Source organism: Protopterus annectens, chromosome 3.part0 (genome assembly GCF_019279795.1).
Source record: "Protopterus annectens isolate FY-2018-M chromosome 3.part0, PAN1.0, whole genome shotgun sequence".
Classification (NCBI taxonomy): Eukaryota; Metazoa; Chordata; order Ceratodontiformes; family Protopteridae; genus Protopterus; species Protopterus annectens.
In genome coordinates, this window is record NC_056731.1 from 993,156,677 (window position 1) to 993,176,964 (window position 20,288).

The 20,288-nt window shown below is 43.2% G+C and overlaps 1 protein-coding gene across 4 annotated transcripts in view; it reads left to right on the plus strand.

The window, feature by feature from the left end:
• HTATSF1 (HIV-1 Tat specific factor 1) overlaps positions 1-20,288 on the plus strand; it is a 970,322-nt gene that overhangs the window by 752,217 nt on the left and 197,817 nt on the right. For all 4 annotated transcript variants that reach the window (XM_044065289.1, XM_044065288.1, XM_044065291.1 and 1 more), the window contains one exon: positions 6,894-6,983. In XM_044065289.1, the coding sequence (XP_043921224.1) occupies positions 6,894-6,983 (90 nt within the window). The remainder of the gene's footprint in view (positions 1-6,893; positions 6,984-20,288) is intronic.

A 20,288-nucleotide genomic window follows, 5' to 3' on the forward strand; every position in this document is an offset into this window, starting at 1 on the left:
GTCTAGACGTGGTAGAGGCAGGGCTCACGCTCAGGGTTCCTTCAGACCTAGGACTTGGAGTTCTCCTGCACAGTCTTCTGGTGAGGGCAGGGGTCAGTCCTTTCGTAAGCAGACCCAATGACCTGTATCTTCCGCTGCCAGACCCTCCCTTACTGGCAGCTCCTCTAGGAGGAAAGTTGGGACTTTTCAAAGAAAACTGGAATTTGATCACACAAGACAAATGGGTGTTGGATATAGTAAATCGAGGTTACAAGTTTTATTTTCACACTTTTCCTCCTTTCCAAGGCATGCCGGATGTGCCTCCTCAGCAAAGACTGGAGGCTCAGAAGCAGATTTCTTTACTTTTGCAGATGGAGGCGATTCAGGTGGTCCCTCCTTCAGAAGCAGGTCTAGGATTTTATTCTCGTCTATTCCTGGTGCCAAAGAAAGGAAGCACTTGGAGGCCAATTTTGGATTTGTCCATTCTCAACACCTACTTGGAAATTCCAAAGTTCAAGATGTTAACATTACAACAACTTCTGCCTATGATAGGCAAAGATCATTGGATGGTAACCTTGGATCTCAAAGAGGCCTATCTTCACATCCCTATCAAGCCCAGCTGCAGGAGATTCCTGAGATTTCGGGCTGGTACTTCACATTATCAATTCTCTGCATTGCCCTTTGGCTTATCTACTGCGCCCAGGGTGTTCACGAAAGTTCTGGCTCCGGTGATTGCTTTCTTCAGACAGGGAGGAATACAAATTTATCCTTATTTGGACGATTGCCTGATTCTTGCTCAAAACAAAGACAGATTACTACAGCATCTCCAGTATGTAATGACAGTTTTAAGGTGCCTAGGGTATACTGTGAACGAAACAAAGTCCAGTCTAGTGCCCTCTCAGGACTTGTGCTTTCTGGGTGTGAGACTGAATACAGCCTCTCAGATGGCATTTCTGACCCCGGACAAACAAAGAACTCTTCCTCTCTATTTCCAGCAGTTATCAGTAATGTCCAGGCTGACTGCAAGGACAGTCCTCCAAGCCTTGGGGTTCATGGCATCTTGCATTCTAGTACTTCCCAATGCCAAACTGCATATGAGGAAGCTACAATGGTATCTCAAAAGTGTGTGGACTCAACACTGCCACAGTTTGGACACTGTCATTCGGATTATACCTTGCATCCAGAAAGAATTGCTTTGGTGGGCTCAGGAATGTCACCTAAACAAGGGACTCTCTGTGTCCAGACCAGAGGCGAGTCAGATCCTAACGACGGATGCCTCGGACTTGGCTTGGGGAGCACACTTCAATGGAAAATGGATACAAGACATGTGGCCTCCCAAACTACTACATTTGCATATCAACATGAAAGAGATGTTGGCAGTTCAATTTGCTTTGATGGCATTCAAGGAACTCCTTCAGCCAGGACAGGTGTTGATACAAACAGACAACACAACAGTCATGTGGTACATCAACAAGCAGGGGGGAACCCATTCTTACCCTCTTTGCAGACAAGCAATGATTTTATGGGAGACTGCTCTGGGGTTGCGAATCAATCTTCAAGCAAGGTTTCTGCCAGGAGCACAGAGCTCCCTAGCAGATATTTTGAGCAGACAAATGGTGGATCCCCACGAGTGGAAACTGGATCCTCAGATTTTCAAACAATTGACTGTGGCTTGGGGAACTCCAGACATAGATCTATTCGCTTCCCCACTGAATTTTCAACTTCCAAAATTTTGCACAAAGATGTTCCACCCAGATGCTTGGAAAGTGGATGCTCTGTCTTTCAGTTGGAACAACCTTCACGTTTATGCTTTTCCTCCTCTGCCTCTTCTCCCCAAGGTACTCCTGAAAGCAAGACAGGACAAGCCTTGCATGATTCTAATAGCACCAGATTGGCCACGTCAACATTGGTATCCTCTGCTGAGGAGTTTAATCCAGGAGCCTCCTTGGCCTCTACCACAGATTCCTCATTTGTTGTCTCAGTCAGACAATCATTTTCTCAATGTTCAGGTGCAGTCCCTCCATCTGACAGCCTGGCGTATACTGTGATGGAGCCGGTGGAGTCTCAGCTTCCTCAACAGGTTTTAGATGTCATTTTGGAAGCTAGGCGGCCTAGCACTAGAAAAGTTTATGCTGATAAATGGAAGAGATTTTTTTCTTTGGAGCACTGCTAAGGGTTTTGATGTTTCAGTGCCTAATTTGAGTTTTGCACTACAGTACCTTACTGAATTACTGGACAAGGGTTTGTCATTTTCTTCTGTGAAAGTTCATGCTGCAGCCATTTCTGCTCACTATGATTGTGACCCTCCTTTATTTTCTCATCCTTTGTTCAAACAATTTCTTAGAGGGGCAAAGAATATAAGACCCCCACGTAGAGCTCCTATCCCTTCCTGGGATCTCAATTTTGTTTTGGAGAAACTTACTTTACCTCCTTTTGAACCTGCAGCTACGTCTGAACTGAAGTTTTTGTCTTGGAAGACTGCTTTTTTGTTGGCCATTACTTTTGCCAGGAGGGTATCTGAATTGCAGGCTCTCATGGCAGTTGAACCTTTTTTGATATTCCATAAGGATAGAGTTTCTTTGCGGACTAATCCTACTTTTATGCCTAAAGTGATTTCTAATGTGGCCTTGAATCAGTCTATTCATTTGCCTACTTTTTATGCTGAACCCCAAAATAAAGGGGAAAAAGTTTTGCATTCTTTGGATATCCAGTTACGTTACTACTTGAACAGAACTAAGGAGTTCAGACAGACTCAACAGTTATTTGTCTCTTTTGCTTTGAATTCACAGGGGAAAGCTGTTTCTAAGCAGACTATTTCAAAGTGAATTGGTCATTGTATTGCTTTTTGTTATTCTCATCATGGGAAGGATGTCCCTGCTGGGATCAGGCCTCATTCTACTAGGGCTACTGCCACTTCTACTGCTTTTTTGAGGGGTGTAGCTACTGAGGATATTTTGGAAGCAGCTACTTGGAGTTCTGTACACACTTTCACTAAGCATTATCATCTCCCTCTCTATTCCAAGTCCAGGGCTGGGTTTGCCACTGCAGTTTTACAGGGCATGTTAGAAGCCCCTAATTCTTTGTAACTTGCCAGCCTCCCTTTTCCCTAGCTTTGGGATTCTACCCATAGGTCATGACTGCAGCAATGTGAGACGAAGAACATAGTTTTGTACCTACCATAAATGTAGATGTTTGAGGATCTACATTGCTGCAGTCCTCTTTTCCCTCCCTCCTTCCCCTCTAAAGGTTGGGGTTGCTGGGTTTTGTTTGGGGATATTCTTTGCTTACACACTGGGGGTTGTTGGGCTTTTCCTATTTTTGGCTTTGGCCTTCTGACATCTGGGGCAAGAAAGACTGAGGATATGGCGTCGGTCATGCGCTTAAGTACTACTGCGTGCTGACGTCATATCCAAGCGACAATGACCGACGCCAGTCTAGCCCTTTGGTATTTGGGCCGACCGAGGACAGCAGACTACCCATAGGTCATGACTGCAGCAATGTAGATCCTCGAACATCTACATTTATGGTAGGTACAAAACTGTACTTTATATATATATATATATATATATATATATATATATATATATATATAATATTTTTACTATGTTTAAATTATTATTATTAATCACTGCTGGTGCCTTTCTTCCAGGGCATCTGCTAAAAAGTTTTTTTTGTCTTTTTTTTTTTTTTTTTTTTTTTTTTTTTGACGCAGCTAGACTTTCCCAATGTCAATAAATAAATAAATTATATAATGTTTTATCATCACATTTCATTTTGATTTAATTCAAATGCATTTTTTATAATATTTCTGTATTTGTTATTTACACTCATGAGTGACTGAAAAAAAAAAAAAATATATATATATATATATATATATATATATATATATATACATTTATTTTAAGTTTTTAAATATGTATGTATCTTTAAGAAAGAGAGGTCTGCTGTCATGTGATCGAATTGCTTTAAATAGAACACTTGGTGCTGTTATTAATAGATTCTAATGAAGTCTGATTCAACTTGTATGTAGACAAAAGCACTTAATCATAATAAAACATACTTCTTCGGATGATCCTGGTGCTTCTCATTTTGCCAGCATGGTTGCTCTATTTTTTAAATTATTTAAGTGTGGCTATTAAAAAGATTTCAAAGAATGCTTGTGTGTTGGGTATACCTCTTTGCCATGCTTTCTGAAAGGTATAGGAAAGATGGTACATGTATGTATGTAGAATAGCTGTAGTATTTTTTTTTTTGGAGGGGGTCTTCATAATTCCAGGACTTTTTTTTTGTTTTTGTTTTTTTGCTCCAATAATTCTGGTTGAGAGGGCACCAGTTGGGGAATTGCATCAGTTATTAGCTCTGACTTGAAATGAGGGAGTTTAATTTATGTTAGTATGTTGTTGTTGATTTATTTTATTATTTACTTATTTATTTATTGTAAATAAAGACTTAGGAGATCACTTATTTCATAGGCAGTAGAAGAATGCAGCAGTGGTAGTAATGTAGTAATGGAATCATTCCCCAGTACTGTGACATAGTCATGGCATTCATAGTATAATGCCAGTCCTGAGAAGCATGTCTCAGTCCTGAGGAGCATGTCTCAGGCAAACTCATGGCCTCTTCCCCTATGGCCTCTTCTTCTAACGCAGAACAATTTCAAGACCCTGCATCCCAACTTGAAAACATTGCAGCTAACTGCCTGGAAGATTCCTTAAAGCCCAACCAAACCGTTTTATCTCAGAGGGTGAAGGACATTATCCTGGAGGCTCGCAGACCTTCCACAAGAAAGATATACTCAGCTAAATGGAAGAGATTTCTCATTTGGAGCGCATCAAAGGGCACAGATGTCACAGTGGCAAACCTAGCACACATCCTAGAATACTTAGCAGAATTGTTCCACAGTGGCCTGTCTTATTCATCCATTAAGATTCATGCTTCAGCAATTTCAGCAGAATACAATATGGATCCACCTATCTTCTCACACCCTCTTCTCAGACAATTTTTGAGAGGGATCAAAATGTTAAACCTCCAAGAAGACCCCCCCTACCTGCATGGGATCTCAATTTTGTGCTGGAAAAACTGACACTACCTCCTTTTGAACCAGCAGCTTCAGCAGACCTCCAGTTTTTATCTTGGAAAACTGCATTCCTTCTGGCAATCACTTCAGCAAGAAGAGTATCTGAGTTACAGGCATTAATGGCAGTGCAGCCTTTTCTTATTTTTCACCAGGATAGAGTGTCACTGAGAACCAATCCTACTTTCTTGCCAAAGGTGGTGTCTAGGGTATCCTTGAACCAAGCTATTCACTTGCCTACGTTCTTCCCTAACCCACAGAACAAAGGGGAAAAACTTTTGCACACCTTGGATATACACAGACAACTACGCTACTAATTGGACAGAACTAAAACTAACAGAAAAACTGACCAACTTTTTGTAGCATATGCAACTGGGGTGCAAGGAAGAGCAATTTCCAAACAGACAATTTCAAAATGGATAGGAAATTGCATTCGTTTTTGCTACTCCTTTCATGGAAAGACAGTTCCTGAAAATATCAGGCCTCACTCCACAAGGGCCACAGCCACCACTACAGCTTTCCTACGAGGGGTGGCTACCAAGGACATTTTAGAAGCTGCTACTTGGAGCTCCGCATACATTTGCCAAGCATTACAATCTACCTTTATACTCCAGATCCCGAGCAGGGTTTGCAACTGCAGTACTGCAGGGGATCTTAACTACACCATAATTCTCTTAGTACCTCCTCCCCAGATTGGCTATGGTATTCTACCCATATGTTATGACTGCAGATGCATCCTTGAAGGACATAGTACAGTTTTGTACCTACCATAAATGTAGATGTCCGATAGGTATGCATCTGCAGTCAGGATTACCCGCCTCCTTCCCTCTGTGGTATTCCTAGGGTGCTTACCCCTCTTTCAGCTAGCTGGGGGAATCTATTATGGTGTATTTGTTTGTTTGTTTATATATGTATATAATTTGCAAATGTTTGGAACTTTTCAGCCTTTATCCAAATTTAGCCTTCCTAGAGGGCACCTGGCATCTGGGGCAAGAAAAACTGAGGAAAATGGCGTCGGCTGATGCTTTTATACCCCAGACACTCTGGCGGGAAAGTGCGACATCAGCCGAGGCCAGACCCAGACTTTGGAATCCGGCCGACCGAAGGGCTGCCTGAGGCAGGATAACCCATATGTTATGACTGCAGATGCATACCTATCGGACATCTACATTTATGGTAGGTGCAAAACTGTACTTTCTAACATATAGACCCTTCCCACTAATCCATTCCACTAGCATTTATTCCATTCATATATCCACCCTCAACCACTTTTTCACATTTTTGCACTTGGGGTCGAAGTGTCACCTCAACAGTGACAATCATCTAGAGCCATTGTTTACACTCCCTGGTAGCTAGCCCTGCCACGGTTGTTCTTCCATACCACACTTACATACTCTCACCTATAATCAATTTAGAGTGTCCAATCCACCCATTGCATGTCTTTGGAATGTAGGAGAAAAACGGAGCACCCAGAGTACATATAGATATACATGTACATACACAAACACGCACATACATGCATGTGGAATACTTCTGCTTTCTAAGCTGCCACTGTTACCGTATGTTTATGTATTAATTGCTGCTTCTGACTCGTTCACCAATAATTTCCTTAATTGTAATAATGCAAAACACTTTTACTGCTGGCCCTGTTCAAGCTCTGATTCTGAACCACTGTTGAAAAAAGCCCCCAAACTTTATCTAGCATATACCTATTTATCTGGATACTTGTATACTTGCAGTCATACCTACATACATATATCAAATGTTTCTTTTGTGTTTTCTTAAAATTCTAATGATAACTAACAGATGATTCTTGTATCTTTTTATTTGTTCCCATTAGGAAAATCCATTAGACTTGGCAGAAATACAGGAAGATCTTCGAACAGAATGTGAGAAGTCAGGACAAGTAAAGAAAATTATAATATTTGATGTAAGTATGAGTTTTGATTGCATATTGCAAGTAAAGTGTTATAATTATTTGTTTTTTCTTTTTGGTAAGGGCTGTCATGCCTGTGAGTCAGATTTAGAGTGAGATCTGACCCTTGTTGGAGTATTTGATTTTTAGACTGTGTGTTTTATAATTAGATTAACCACCCCAGTTCGCAGTCATCTGGAAGACCTTTCTCTGGCATGTGGTTTACCTGAAGGATACATCCCAGTGCAGCCAAATCTGTTGAAGCTGTCTTCCCTCATGTTTTGATCATGCAAAGTTGCATAAACATATAGGCAGGTGAATTTGTTGTATTGCTTGTATGCAGTGCTGTATTCCTGAGAGGAAATTGTAGCTCTTAGGATATTGCAGACAATTTTAGCTCTTAGTAAGTGCTACATATGTCATCTTAAGAGAGGTTACCTGTAACAGTATGCCATTTTGGTTTACCCACATAGGTGCATAGGCTTTTACTTATAACATGAGACCATCAAAATGCTCAGTTATATTACCCAGTAATACTGTTAAGAGATTTATTGTCTACCAATTAGTTTATCCCCAAGTATCCCAGGTAATAATTTGCATTCACCAATCCCGTCATGCAGATTGGTTTTAAAAGTTACCAGGAAAATGCTTGATGCGTAAGGGCAGTTGATCCCAGAAATGTGGATGCATTATTTTATGAGGCTTCTGTCATAAAATGTGATCTTGATAATGTGGTGGTATAGGGTTGGATTTCTAGAGTGCACGTTTGCTTTGATACTTTTTTCTGTTTGGGTGAAGGAGTGCAAAGAATGTCTGACCATTTCTAACACACAGGCTATGCACTGTCTGACACTGAGTAAAGGGACAGCGCTCTGTTAGAGCAGCTGAAGTGTCTGACATTGAGTAAAGGGACAGCACTCTGTTAGAGCAGCTGAAGTGTCTGACATTAAGTAAAGGGACAGCACTCCGTCAGAGCATCTGAAGCGTCTGACATTGAGTAAAAAGACAGCGCTCTGTCAGAGCAGCTGAAGTGTCTGACACTGAGTAAAGGGACAACGCTCTGTTAGAGCAGCTGAAGTGTTTGACACTGAGTAAAGGGACAGCGCTCTGTTAGAGCAGCTGAAGTGTCTGACATTGAGTAAAGGGACAGCGCCCTGTTAGAGCAGCATGACATTGAATAAAGGGGCAGCGCTCTGTCAGAGCACCTGAAGGGGGAGATGTTCTCTCTTTGATTATGGTGCTTATTGAGGGACATGCCAAAGGGAGCATTATATTCAGTGACAAGACAAGTAATGGATGAACAGTGCTACTGTACTTTCTTTGGATGATGGAAGATGCCACAAAGGATAATTCATACAAGGCAGAAGGATTTTCTAACCATGACTAAGATGTATGTTGAAGGAAGAGTGTGTTACTAACATAGCTACCCAAGTTATTGATGGCTGAGTCGGATGTAAGTGGAATGTTCTGTGGTGTATGGAGTTGGTGATGATAGATACAGGAAACAATGCTGTATTTCTTTATGTTGAGGGTAAGCCCATATTTAATACAACAAGAATTTGCTCCAACCCTTACTGGAGAATTTGGTTATCAGAATGGGATTTGATAAATACTCCTGGTTTGCAACCATCAGCAAATTTGGTTTGGCCATTGTCTCTTTATACCAGCTTTCACATCAGAGAAGAATATGCCAGAAAAGAGGGGGCATGGACAGAACTGTCTGAGGTACCACTGGTAGTGATATTTTTTTCTGGAAATGCTTTTACTATACCTACCTCTGATGCTTAGTAGTTTAACTTAAGAAGGTTGCAAAAATTTAATCAGTGACATCACATAGATGTCCTTCAAGGATGCATCTGCAGTCATAACAAATGGGTTGTCCTGTCGTCAGGCAGCCCTTCGGTCGGCCGGATTCCAAAGTCTGGGTCCGGCTTCGGCTGATGTCGCACTTCACCCGACGTCATCTCTGCTGGTCTTCGGGTATAAAGGCATCAGCCGACGCCATTTTCCTCAGTCTTTCTTGCCGCGTGGCACCCGAAGCAGAAGCTGTTCGCAAGTGCCGGTCGGTCAGATCCAGAGATTACTACTACCGAATACTACTTCAAGACTTCTAAAAGCTAAGTACCCGTTGGGGACTCTTTCTTGCCTCAGCCGATGTCAGAAAAAGTCAATAACTGTTTAACTTGTGGGAAACAAAGATTTCCACTCTTATTGCCTGCCTTGCTTAGGCCCAGACCACGGCGTAGCAGCCTGTTCGCCTGTGCTTCCTTCAACCGATGAACGCTTAGGCGCCGGTCGGAGTTTGCTGAACAGTTTTTGGCTCAGATTTTGCGTACATTATGCCGTGGATCCTCCGACTACCCAAATTGTTAAAAACGCAAAGAAAAGACCGACACTCGCGGTCCGCGGTTTCGCCGAAACCACGGTTAAGCAAGCATGAGTGTCTCGGTTTCGGCGAAACCGAGAAAACCGATCAATCTTCAGCGAATCCATGACTACTACTGAGGCTCCTGCTACCTTAGTTGAATCGGCCTCAGAAATTTTGCCTACAATTGTGGTTCCTAGTGATTTATCAGACACCATCCCTTTGGATGTCTCTACCCCAGCACGTGGTGCTTCTAGGCCTCCTGCAGCCATGTCTATTAAGGCCTTTGCCAGGGCTAAAGCAGCCAAATCTGTTAAATCAGTGCCTGTTAAGCCCCTCTCACACAGGCCCACTTCTAGTTCACAAATGCTTACTCTGGCAGAGGATTTAATATCCTTAATTAGGGGATCCCAATCTCACCCAGACAGGGCCTCTCAGCCCCAGAAAGAGACCTAGAGCAGAGCCCCGAGCCAGTGTCCTCTGATGATTCTGGATGAATCAGACATTACAGACCAGCCAGAGGCTCCTTTTTCTACTTATGAAGATTCCGATGCTGAAGAATCCATTCCAGCTGCCTCTCCACCAGAGGAATTTTCCTTTGGGGAAACCTTACATGCCATGAGAGAACAATTCCAATGGCAGGGACAAGATTTCTCAGATTCAAGAAAAAGGCTTATGACATTTCTGCACTTACCACAACATAGGCCCTTAGCTATACCTCCTGTACTGCCTGTTGTGGATGATGCATTTAATGATGTTTGCACTGCTCCTGATTCTTTACCTCCAGCCCATGCCAAGCCAGATAGATTTTACAGGGTGCCAGACACTCATCACCACCTATACAAGGCCCCACTTGCAGATCCTGAAACTATATCCCAGGGGCCTAAGGCAGTAGCCTCGACCTCAGCAAAAAACCCTATTCCTTCTGAAAGGGAATCCAGGTCCTTAGAGAGATGGGGGAAAAAAGTTTACACCTCTGCTACTCTCTCAGCTAGAGCTTTAAACTGTCAGTTTCATATGATCCAATACCAAGAGTTTATGCTTGATCAGTTAACTAAAAAGCTGTCCTCTGATGACTCCTTAGATAAGAAATATGTATTAGAAATGGTGAATAACATCCAACAGGTTAGTAACCATTCTTTAAAATGTGGCTATGATGCTCTGGAGGCTTCATTTAGATCAGCCATGACTGGCACAGTGATAAGAAGGCATGCATGGTTGAAAGAACAGGTCTTACCGGATCATGTTAAAGCAAAGCTGTTAGATGCTCCTATGGATAAGGCCAGTCTATTTGGTACACCTGCTCAGCAAGTAATGAAGAAAATGGAAGAGAAGGCAAAATCTGTACAAACAGTTAAAGATTTCTTACAGGTTCAGCCCCCAAGGTTTAGCAGGAACTGGCCTGCCAAAAATTGGTCCTTTCCAGACTCCTCAAAATCCCAAAGAGGCAGGAATAGACGCTCTAGAGGCAGAAATCAATCCAGAGGAGGTGCCTACAGAGGACGACAGTGGCAAGGCAATAACTGAGGCACAGACACAACCACTGCCACTGCAACAGGACAATCACAGTGACTTGGCTCTGACACCGCCTACCAGGGAGCAAATATCAGCACCTTTAGGCGGAAAGTTAGCCTTATTTTCGAAAAATTGGCACTATATCACAAAAGACAAGTGGATTTTGCAAACCATAGACCAAGGCTACAGGTTCCACTTCCACACCTTACCAGTAAAAGAGGAATGCCAAACCTACCTCCAAATCAAAAACAGAAGCTCTAAAGCAGATAGCGAATTAGCAAAGATGAGAGCTGTGGAAAGAGTACCAATAACAGAACAGGGCAAAGGATTCTACTCCAGACTCTTCCTAGTACCAAGAAAAGAGAAAAGTTGGAGACCTATTCTCGACCTGTCCGTCTTAAACACATACATCATTGTCCCAAAATTCAAAATGCTGACCCTACAACAACTTCTTCCCATGCTGGGCAAGGAGTGTTGGCTGGTAACTCTAGATCTCAAGGAGGCATACCTGCACGTCCCCATACGACCAAATTGCAGAAGATACCTCAGATTTCTTGCAGGATCAGAGCATTATCAATTCTCAGCATTGCTCTTTGGCTTATCTACTGCGCCCAGAGTATTCACAAAATGCCTGGCATCAGTAATCGCTCACTGCAGACTACAGGGAATCCAAATTTATCCATACCTGGACGACTGCCTGTTACAAGCGGACAACAAAAGCAAGCTGACAACAGATTTACAAAGAGTCCTTTGCTTACTACAAGCCCTGGGATACACAGTCAATTTACAAAAGTCAAGGCTGATACCATCCCAAACAAGAACATTCTTGGGTGCGGAATTGGACACAGTAAAACAAATGGCATTCCTAACTGCAGAAAAACAAAAAGAACTCCCTCTTTACTTCTTGGCATTAACAAAACAGAACAAACTAACAGCAAGAAAAGTACTGCAGGCCTTGGGCTTCATGGCATCATGCATAATCTTGGTCCCACATGCCAGACTGCATATGAGAAAGCTACAGTGGTACCTAAAGAATTTATGGTCTCAACACAGGCACAGCTTAGAAACTGAAATCCCACTAATCCCATGCCTAAAACAGGAGTTCCTATGGTGGGCTCAAGCATGCCAGTCAAACCCAGGCTTACCCTTCCACAACTTTCAAGCAAGCCAAACCATCACAACGGACGCCTCAGACCTAGGCTGGGGGGCGCACATGTTGGACAAATGCATACAAGGATTGTGGACTCAAGACCAGCTGCACCTGCACATAAACCAAAAGAAATGCTGGCAGTAAAACTAGCAATCCAGAAATTCAGACCATTCCTCAAAGAAGGCCATTTAATGATAAGGACAGACAACACCACAGTCATGTGGTACATCAACAAACAGGGAGGCACTCATTCATACCCCCTATGCAGAATGACTCTGGACCTTTGGAATCTGGCTCTGAGCTACAACATCCAGTTACAGGCAATATTTGTGCTGGGAAAAGAAAACACCCTAGCAGACATGTTAAGCAGAACCACCTCGGATGCTCACGAATGGATGCTACACCCGGACATCTTCAAGGCCATCACAAAGAAATGGGGAATGCCACAAATAGAACTATTCGCATCCCCACTCAATCACCAGCTCAAAAAATTCTGCACAAGGACATACCACCCACTTGCATGGAAGGTGGACTCTTTATCCTTCAGTTGGAAAGGCCTGACAGCATATGCATTTCCACCTCTTCCCTTGATGCACAAGGTACTACTGAAAATCAAAGAGGAACGTCCAAGGATAATCCTGATAGCTCCGACTGGCCAAGACAACACTGGTACCCATTGCTGAGGAGCATGTCTCTGGGGAGAATGTGGTCAATACCCCTGATGCCTTTGATGTTAACTCAGAACAACTACAACATCATGCATCCAAACCTAAAAACCTTGCAACTGACTGCCTGGAACATCACATAGCAGCAACTAACCCAGACCTATCCCAAAGGGTTAAAGACATTATCCTTGAAGCCCGCAGACCTTCAACAAGAAGGAACTATGCAGGAAAATGGAAAAGGTTTGTCATTTGGAGCACTGAAAGAGGAAAAGATGTGTCGAACATAGATATTGCTAACATCCTGGAGTACTTGGCAGAGCTTCTACATACAGGCCTGTCCTATTCCTCCATCAAGATACATGCATCAGCTATTTCAGCAGAATACAGCTTCGATCCACCTGTCTTTTGACATCCTCTACTCAGGCAGTTCCTCAGAGGGAGCAAGAATGTAAAACCTCCTAGGAAACCACCATTACCAGCATGGGACTTGAACTTTGTGCTAGAAAAGTTGACACTCCTCCGTTTGAACCAGCAGCAACAGCAGATCTGCAACACCTATCATGGAAAACTGCTTTCCTACTGGCAATTACTTCAGCAAGGAGGGTTTGAACTACAGGCCTTAATGGCAGTGCAACCCTTCCTAATCTTCCATCAAGATAGGGTGTCCATGAGAACTAATCCTACATTTATGCCTAAGGTGGTATCCAGAGTGTCTTTAAACCAGGCAATCCACCTACCTACCTTCTTTCCCAATCCACAGAACAGGGGGGAAAGACTGCTGCATACCTTGGATGTACATAGGCAGTTACGCTACTACCTGGACAGAACCAAAGGTAACAGAAAAACTGACCAGCTTTTAGTAGCCTATGCAACAGGAAGGGAAGGAAAAGCAATTTCAAACAGACAATCTCCAAATGGATAGGAAATTGCATAAGATTCTGTTACTCCTACCATGGAAAACCAATTCCACAGAACATAAGACCTCATTCTGCAAGGGCTACAGCCACTACCACAGCTTTCTTACGAGGAGTGGCAACCAAGGACATTATTGAGGCGGCTACTTGGACCTCCGTGCATACATTTGCCAAGCATTATAATTTACCTCTATACTCTAGATCCCGAGCAGGGTTTGCCACTGCTGTACTGCAAGGGATCCTAACTACACCATAATTTCTCTTCCTCCACCCCTAGTTTGGCTATGGTATTCTACCCATTTGTTATGACTGCAGATGCATCCTTGAAGGACATAGTACAGTTTTGTACCTACCATAAATGTAGATGTCCGAACAGGATAGCATCTGCAGTCAGGATTACCCACCCTCCTTCCCCTCTGTGGTACTCCTAGGGTATTTACCCTCCTAATAGCTAGCTGGGGGGGAGTCTCTTATGGTGTATTTGTTTGTATATATGTACATACATGCTTATTTTTTGTGTTTGCCTTCTACCTTTTTGGAAACATTGGCATTTATCCAAAATTTAGCTTTCCAAGAGGGCAACTGGCATCTGGGGCAAGAAACACTGAGGAAAATGGCGTCGGCTGATGCCTTTATACCCGAAGACCAGCAGAGATGACGTCGGGTGAAGTGCGACATCAGCCGAAGCCGGATCCAGACTTTGGAATCCGGCCGACCGAAGGGCTGCCTGACGACAGGACAACCCATTTGTTATGACTGCAGATGCTATCCTGTTCGGACATCTACATTTATGGTAGGTACAAAACTGTACTATATGCCTTTGTCTGTGGAAAAAAATCTTTGTTTGTTCTGTTAGTAAGGGGGACAGTGCCCCTTTTACCCTCCTTCCTGGAAAATGGAGGGGAGTTAAGGGAAGCACCTGCTCTCTTTTGTGTTGGTGTAAATTAAAAGTTGCAGTGCTTTACTCTACCTACCTACCAACCTTAACTTTGCTCTGAGGGAGAGCATGTAATGTAATACACATCCACAGACATTTTGATAGTGCAGTTGTACACAGACTGCAGTTCTCAGAGCAAATTTAATATGTGTTTAGTAATATACAACATCGCTGTTTTGCATTTCAGAGGAAATACACTTGACTGAAATGTTATGGGTTCTGTCAGATAGACTTCTGGCTAACCACTGAACTATGTATGGGTTATTGTTGAATTAGGACATTTTGTCATTAATCCCAATGTTGGGAATAGTGCTGAATGCCTTAAGCTCCAGCAAGGTAATATGGGCTGTATGCCTTTCATCCAAGGTGTCTGTAACCCTTTCAAAAAAGTCAGCTATGCTAACCAGTCATTGTCTGCATTTCATGAAGATGAGCTGGTGTGAATTTGAGGACATAAGGTCAGCTATTTTGTTTGGTAGTTCAGCAGTAGTGCATGCCATAGCCTTGCAAATAACAATAGTGAGTTTACTAAGCCTGTAATTCCCAGGGTCAGTAGCAAAACTACCCTTAACAAATTTATGACTGTAACAGCCATTCTCCTCAACTTCACAGTCAAATGAATGAAAAGTCTCAAGCCAAACAGTTGAAAGAGATGTTTTACTAGGTGGAATCTGGCTCTTCTGGCCAGACATCCAGTGGTATTGTCAGGGCTTATTGAAGTTGTATTTTAAATATTGTATACTGCCAGAAGGCCTTCATCTGAAGGGATTTGGGGCATAGTCTTAAGTATTGGAAAGTGCCAGAAGGCCTTGGTCTGGAAGGATTTGGGGAGTAGTCTTCTCCCGTTTGTATCTGTCTGGATTTTCATCATCTGCCCCATTTTTCTGTCTGAGAACCAGTGAACAGAATTCCAGCACTCTTGTGTATAAGGAATGCAGGCTACCTCTAAGTCAAGTTTGAAAGGAATAGTGGATGTAAATAAATGTGACGTTACCATGTCCACAAGAAGGTTCACAAGGACATGGCAACTGTAAATACAGATCTGATATGATCAGCTGCATGTTCTTCTGCTAGTAGAACTAACGCCGTCATGATTTGAGCACCTTGTCATCTGAAACATTCCCAGGTGTTAACTCCACTACTTGGCTCATAATATTTGTCAGAAAGGCAACTTGTCCATATATTTCTAGCTACTTTATGAGCTTGTAGCTGAGAAATAACTCCAGACTCTGCTTAATCTTGGGCGGCTCAGTGGTTGATGCAGCAGTTAATGTTGTTGCCTCACAGCAAAAGGTTCTGCGGTTCGATTCTGTGCTGAGGTGCCTTCTGTGTAAAGTCTGCATGTTCACCCTGTGTTCGCATGTGATGTTCATCGTGTTACTCTGCTGCAGTCATCACACTTGGGTTATCCTGCCGTTAGGCGGTCCCACAGTCAGCCAAAATTCCAAACTCTTGGTCCGGCGTCGGTTGCTGTCGCTTCTTCCCTGACGTCAGTGCGCCAGGGGTATATAAGAGGCATCCAATGCCATTTTTCCCAGTCTTTCTTGCCGCGTGGTGCCTGAAGCAGAAGCAGTTCGCAAGTGCCTGTCGGCCGACACCTGAGATTTTCGATTTGAATTTCAGTCCGAAGTCTTCAGTAAAGCTAAGTACCCCGTTGGGGAATATTTTCTTGCCTCAGTCCAATGTCAGAAAAAGTTAACAATTGCATTTCTTGTGGGAAGCAAATACTTTATAAGGACTTCCATTCCTATTGTATTCCTTGCCTAGGCCCAGACCATGACGTCACAGGTTGTTGGTTTTGCGCTAGGTTTAATAAATGCACTATCAAACGCCATTTTGACTTTGCACAGCATTACTTTGGTAGGAAATTTAATTATATCATGCCGTCGGAGCAGCCGACGACCGCAATTCATAAAAAATGCAAGGATAAGGACAGGCAGCCTAGGAATAAGCCAGACCCCGAGGCCTCAGCTGGGCCTGTCGCCGGTTCTCCGGTTTTCAGTGAGGTGCCTACGCAGCCCCTGACGACCGCAGAGCTGGAACCCCAGACAGCTGCCGACTCCCAAGCGGAGTCTACTAGGCCGACGCAGCCATCCACTGATACCGGAGCAGAATTAGACACCGGTGCAGAGGAAACACCTTCGGTTGCAGAAGGTGTCTTCAGACTGACTACACTCACCATTAAATCTTATGCTAAGCCTAAAACTCCTTTAAAACCTAAGAAAACTGTTCATCAGTCTACAGGTCAAGGCCCCATGCCTAAGAAACAGATGCTTAAGATGGCTGAAGATTTAATTACTCTTATCAGGGGTTCCCATCCCCCTCCTGATAAAAGATCAAGACAAGAGGAGGATTATGCATCCTCTGACCAGGTTTCTCTTTCCTCAGATTCTTCTGAGGAACAGGATTACACTTTTCCACCTTATGAGGATTCTGATGTTGAAGACTCTATTCCCTCAGCATCTCCCCCTGAAGACTACTCCTTTGGGGATACATTGCATACCATGAGGGAACATTTCCACTGGGAAGGTCAGGATTACTCAGATTCTAAGAAAAGGCTCCGAGAGTTCCTTTTATTACCCCAGCACAGACCTCTTGCTATCCCTCCTGTTTTAGATATTGTGGATGATATCTACTTAGAGTCTAGTTTAAATCCAGACTCTCTACCTCCTGCTCCAGCCAAACCAGACAGATATTACAGAGTACCTGACTCACACAAATTCCTTTATAAAAGCCCTGTAGCTGACCCAGAAACCATATTCCAGGATCCTAAGGGAGCAAAAGCTTCTATGGCTAAAAATTATGTGCCCTCTGAAAGAGATTCCAGAGCCCTAGATAGATGGGGAAAGAAAATATACACCTCAGCAGCTCTGGCTATGAGAGCATTAAATTGTCAGTTTCACATGTTGAAATATCAACAATTCCTGATGTCTCAGTTAAAACAAAAAATGAGCACACATTCAGAACAGCCTCAATACAAGAAAATGCAGGATCTGTTGCATGCAGCTGAACAGGTGGGCAAGCATACTTTACAATGCGGATTTGATTCGTTGGAAGCTTCCTGTAGAGCAGCTGTTACTGGCTCTGTCATTCGTAGACATGCTTGGTTAAAAGAGCAAACCCTCCCTGACCATGTTAAAGCAAAATTATTAGATGCACCTTTACAACAGGATGTATTATTTGGTGTCAAAGCAGAAGAGGTTTTAAAGAAAATGGAGGATAAGGCTAAATCTATGCAAACGGTCAAGGATTTCTTGCAGGTACAACCCCCCTCGCTTCAGCAGAAATTGGCCAACAAAAAATTGGTCCTTTCCAGCTTCAGATAGATCACAGAGGGGCAAATACAGATGCCCAAGGGGCAGAGGTCAGTCACAGGGCCCTTGCAAATCTCACCACTGGGGTTCTGCTACCCAGAAAAGAGGATAAGACAGGCCCCAAGCTAACAGAAGGCAGACACAATGACTCCATCCTCAAACTACCAAGCAAATCTCTCCTGGCAACACCCTTGGGAGGGAAGCTAGCATTTTTTGCAGACAACTGGCACATCATTACAAAAGACAAATGGGTTCTAAACATTGTCTCTCAAGGATACAGATTCCACTTTCATACCTTACCAAGGATCAAAGGAATGCCAAACCTGCCACCAAATCAATGGGCAGAGGCACATTACCTTACCTTACTTGGATAGAAGGAAGTTTCTTTGCTCACCAGTGGGAGTGGGGAGCCTTGAGCAGCCTACCTGTCCTTGGGGGAAGTGACCTCAGCACAAGAAGCTGTAGTAATTGGTTGTTTGGCACCATTTCTAGCTCTTTTGTAATTCACTGTTTAAAATCCGCCTCTGGGCATTTTTTTCTGGCTATACTGCTCAGACAAGCTCCACGTGGGTTTACAGAGTGGTCCTAGCAGCAGGGAACTCCGAAAAGCGACTACCTTCTGGATTTAAGTATCTTTGCTTTTTTTCACTTGAAATAGATTCTGTAGCTTACCTTGAACTAGCCTGAACTGTTTTTTAACTGATTGCTGCATTATTTTAAAATCTGCACTTAGTTACATTTAGTCGAATTTGATCGAAGGTTTGCTTGTTTGTTTGTTTAATTTAACTGTGGAGGCTGCCCACTAAAGTGCGCTAGCCTGTGTAACTAATTTATCACTGTTTCTGCATGTTCTGTGTGTTTCTACCAAAAACAAAAATAATCCTTGTTTTCCCGCTTTCCTCGACTAGTTTAGACCAGTTTACAGGCATTGCTGTATTCTGGGCTGTTGTGTAGGTCCTGTGTTGTCCATTACCTTACTTGGATAGAAGGAAGTTTCTTTGCTCACCAGTGGGAGTGGGGAGCCTTGAGCAGCCTACCTGTCCTTGGGGGAAGTGACCTCAGCACAAGAAGCTGTAGTAATTGGTTGTTTGGGACCATTTCTAGCTGTTTTGTAGTTCACTGTTTAAAATCAGTCGTGCTCATAGCTTAAACAAGGTTAAACTTTTTCTGGCTCCGCCAAGTCTGCTCTTCAAATTTTCCCTTAAGGAAGCTCTACTCTTAGTATAACCAGACTACTCACTGTATTATAAGCCTAGCACTTGTTCTCAATACTTCTCTACTAAGTAAGCACTCGCATTCAAGTAAAGCACTACATCTACTTACCACCCCTGTGAATATCCACTTCCTTAAAGGTATACCACTTTATACTGTTCTAGCATGTCGAGTGGTAGATTACTGGCATCGTCTCCAGTTCAGCTGGTCAATCTGGGCATCTTGAGACAATGCTACAATTGTCTCATGTACACAGACAACCTTCTCCTCCTCCCAACAAACACAAATACATGTGAGAGATGCAACTATATAGCCAAACTGGAGGCTGAACTCTCTCAACTCAGGGCTGGCATGACCAGACAGGAGGAGATGGCAACCACACACACAACAATCCCAGTCCCACATAGACCTACCACAACTGCAAACCAAACACATAAAAACACAAAGATATACTGGAGGCTCTAATAAAAACTTACCAAAACAACAGAGGCTCCCAAAGCAGACATCCAAAAATCCACCACCTCAAAACAAAACACATGCAACACATACTTCAATAAATCAGTGAAGGCCAAACACCTTGCCTGATACACTAGTAATAGGTGACTCCATAGTCCGACACACTGATGTCCCACTGACCAGGCTGAACAAGGAGAAGGTGACTGTGAGCTGTCTATCGAGCTAGGATCCGCCACATAAAGCAAGTACAAATATGATTGTCCATGCTGGTGAATGACCTGAGACTACATGAAAAGAGACATAGAGGAGCTCTCCGACCCTGTCCAAAAACTGAAATCCTGGTTCAAAGGCTCCTGAGATAATCTCTAGCCAATAGGTACTGACGATTACGCTTTCGCCCCAAACCCGGTCGAACCACATAAGGAGGGGAGTGTCCATATTCATAAAGGACACCCAGACCATACAGGTTAACATGTGCCCTCCTAATTCAAGAACTCTACTACCCATAAGAATATTTATTGAGGATATGAATGCATCACAATGTACCAAAATATACCTTTCGGGAGACTTCAACTACCCAAAATATTAGATTGGGGTACATTATTCTATTCATTCTGTAGACACCTCTTCCTGGAAGATTCATAAATTCAAATGCACTGGAACAACTAGTCACCTCTCCATAATATACTAGACATTCATCACAAACATGGGGACCAAATGTCTAACCATCGAAGTATACCCCTCACTAGTTAATCACCCTGATATATCATACCCACCTCCACACCCCAGCAA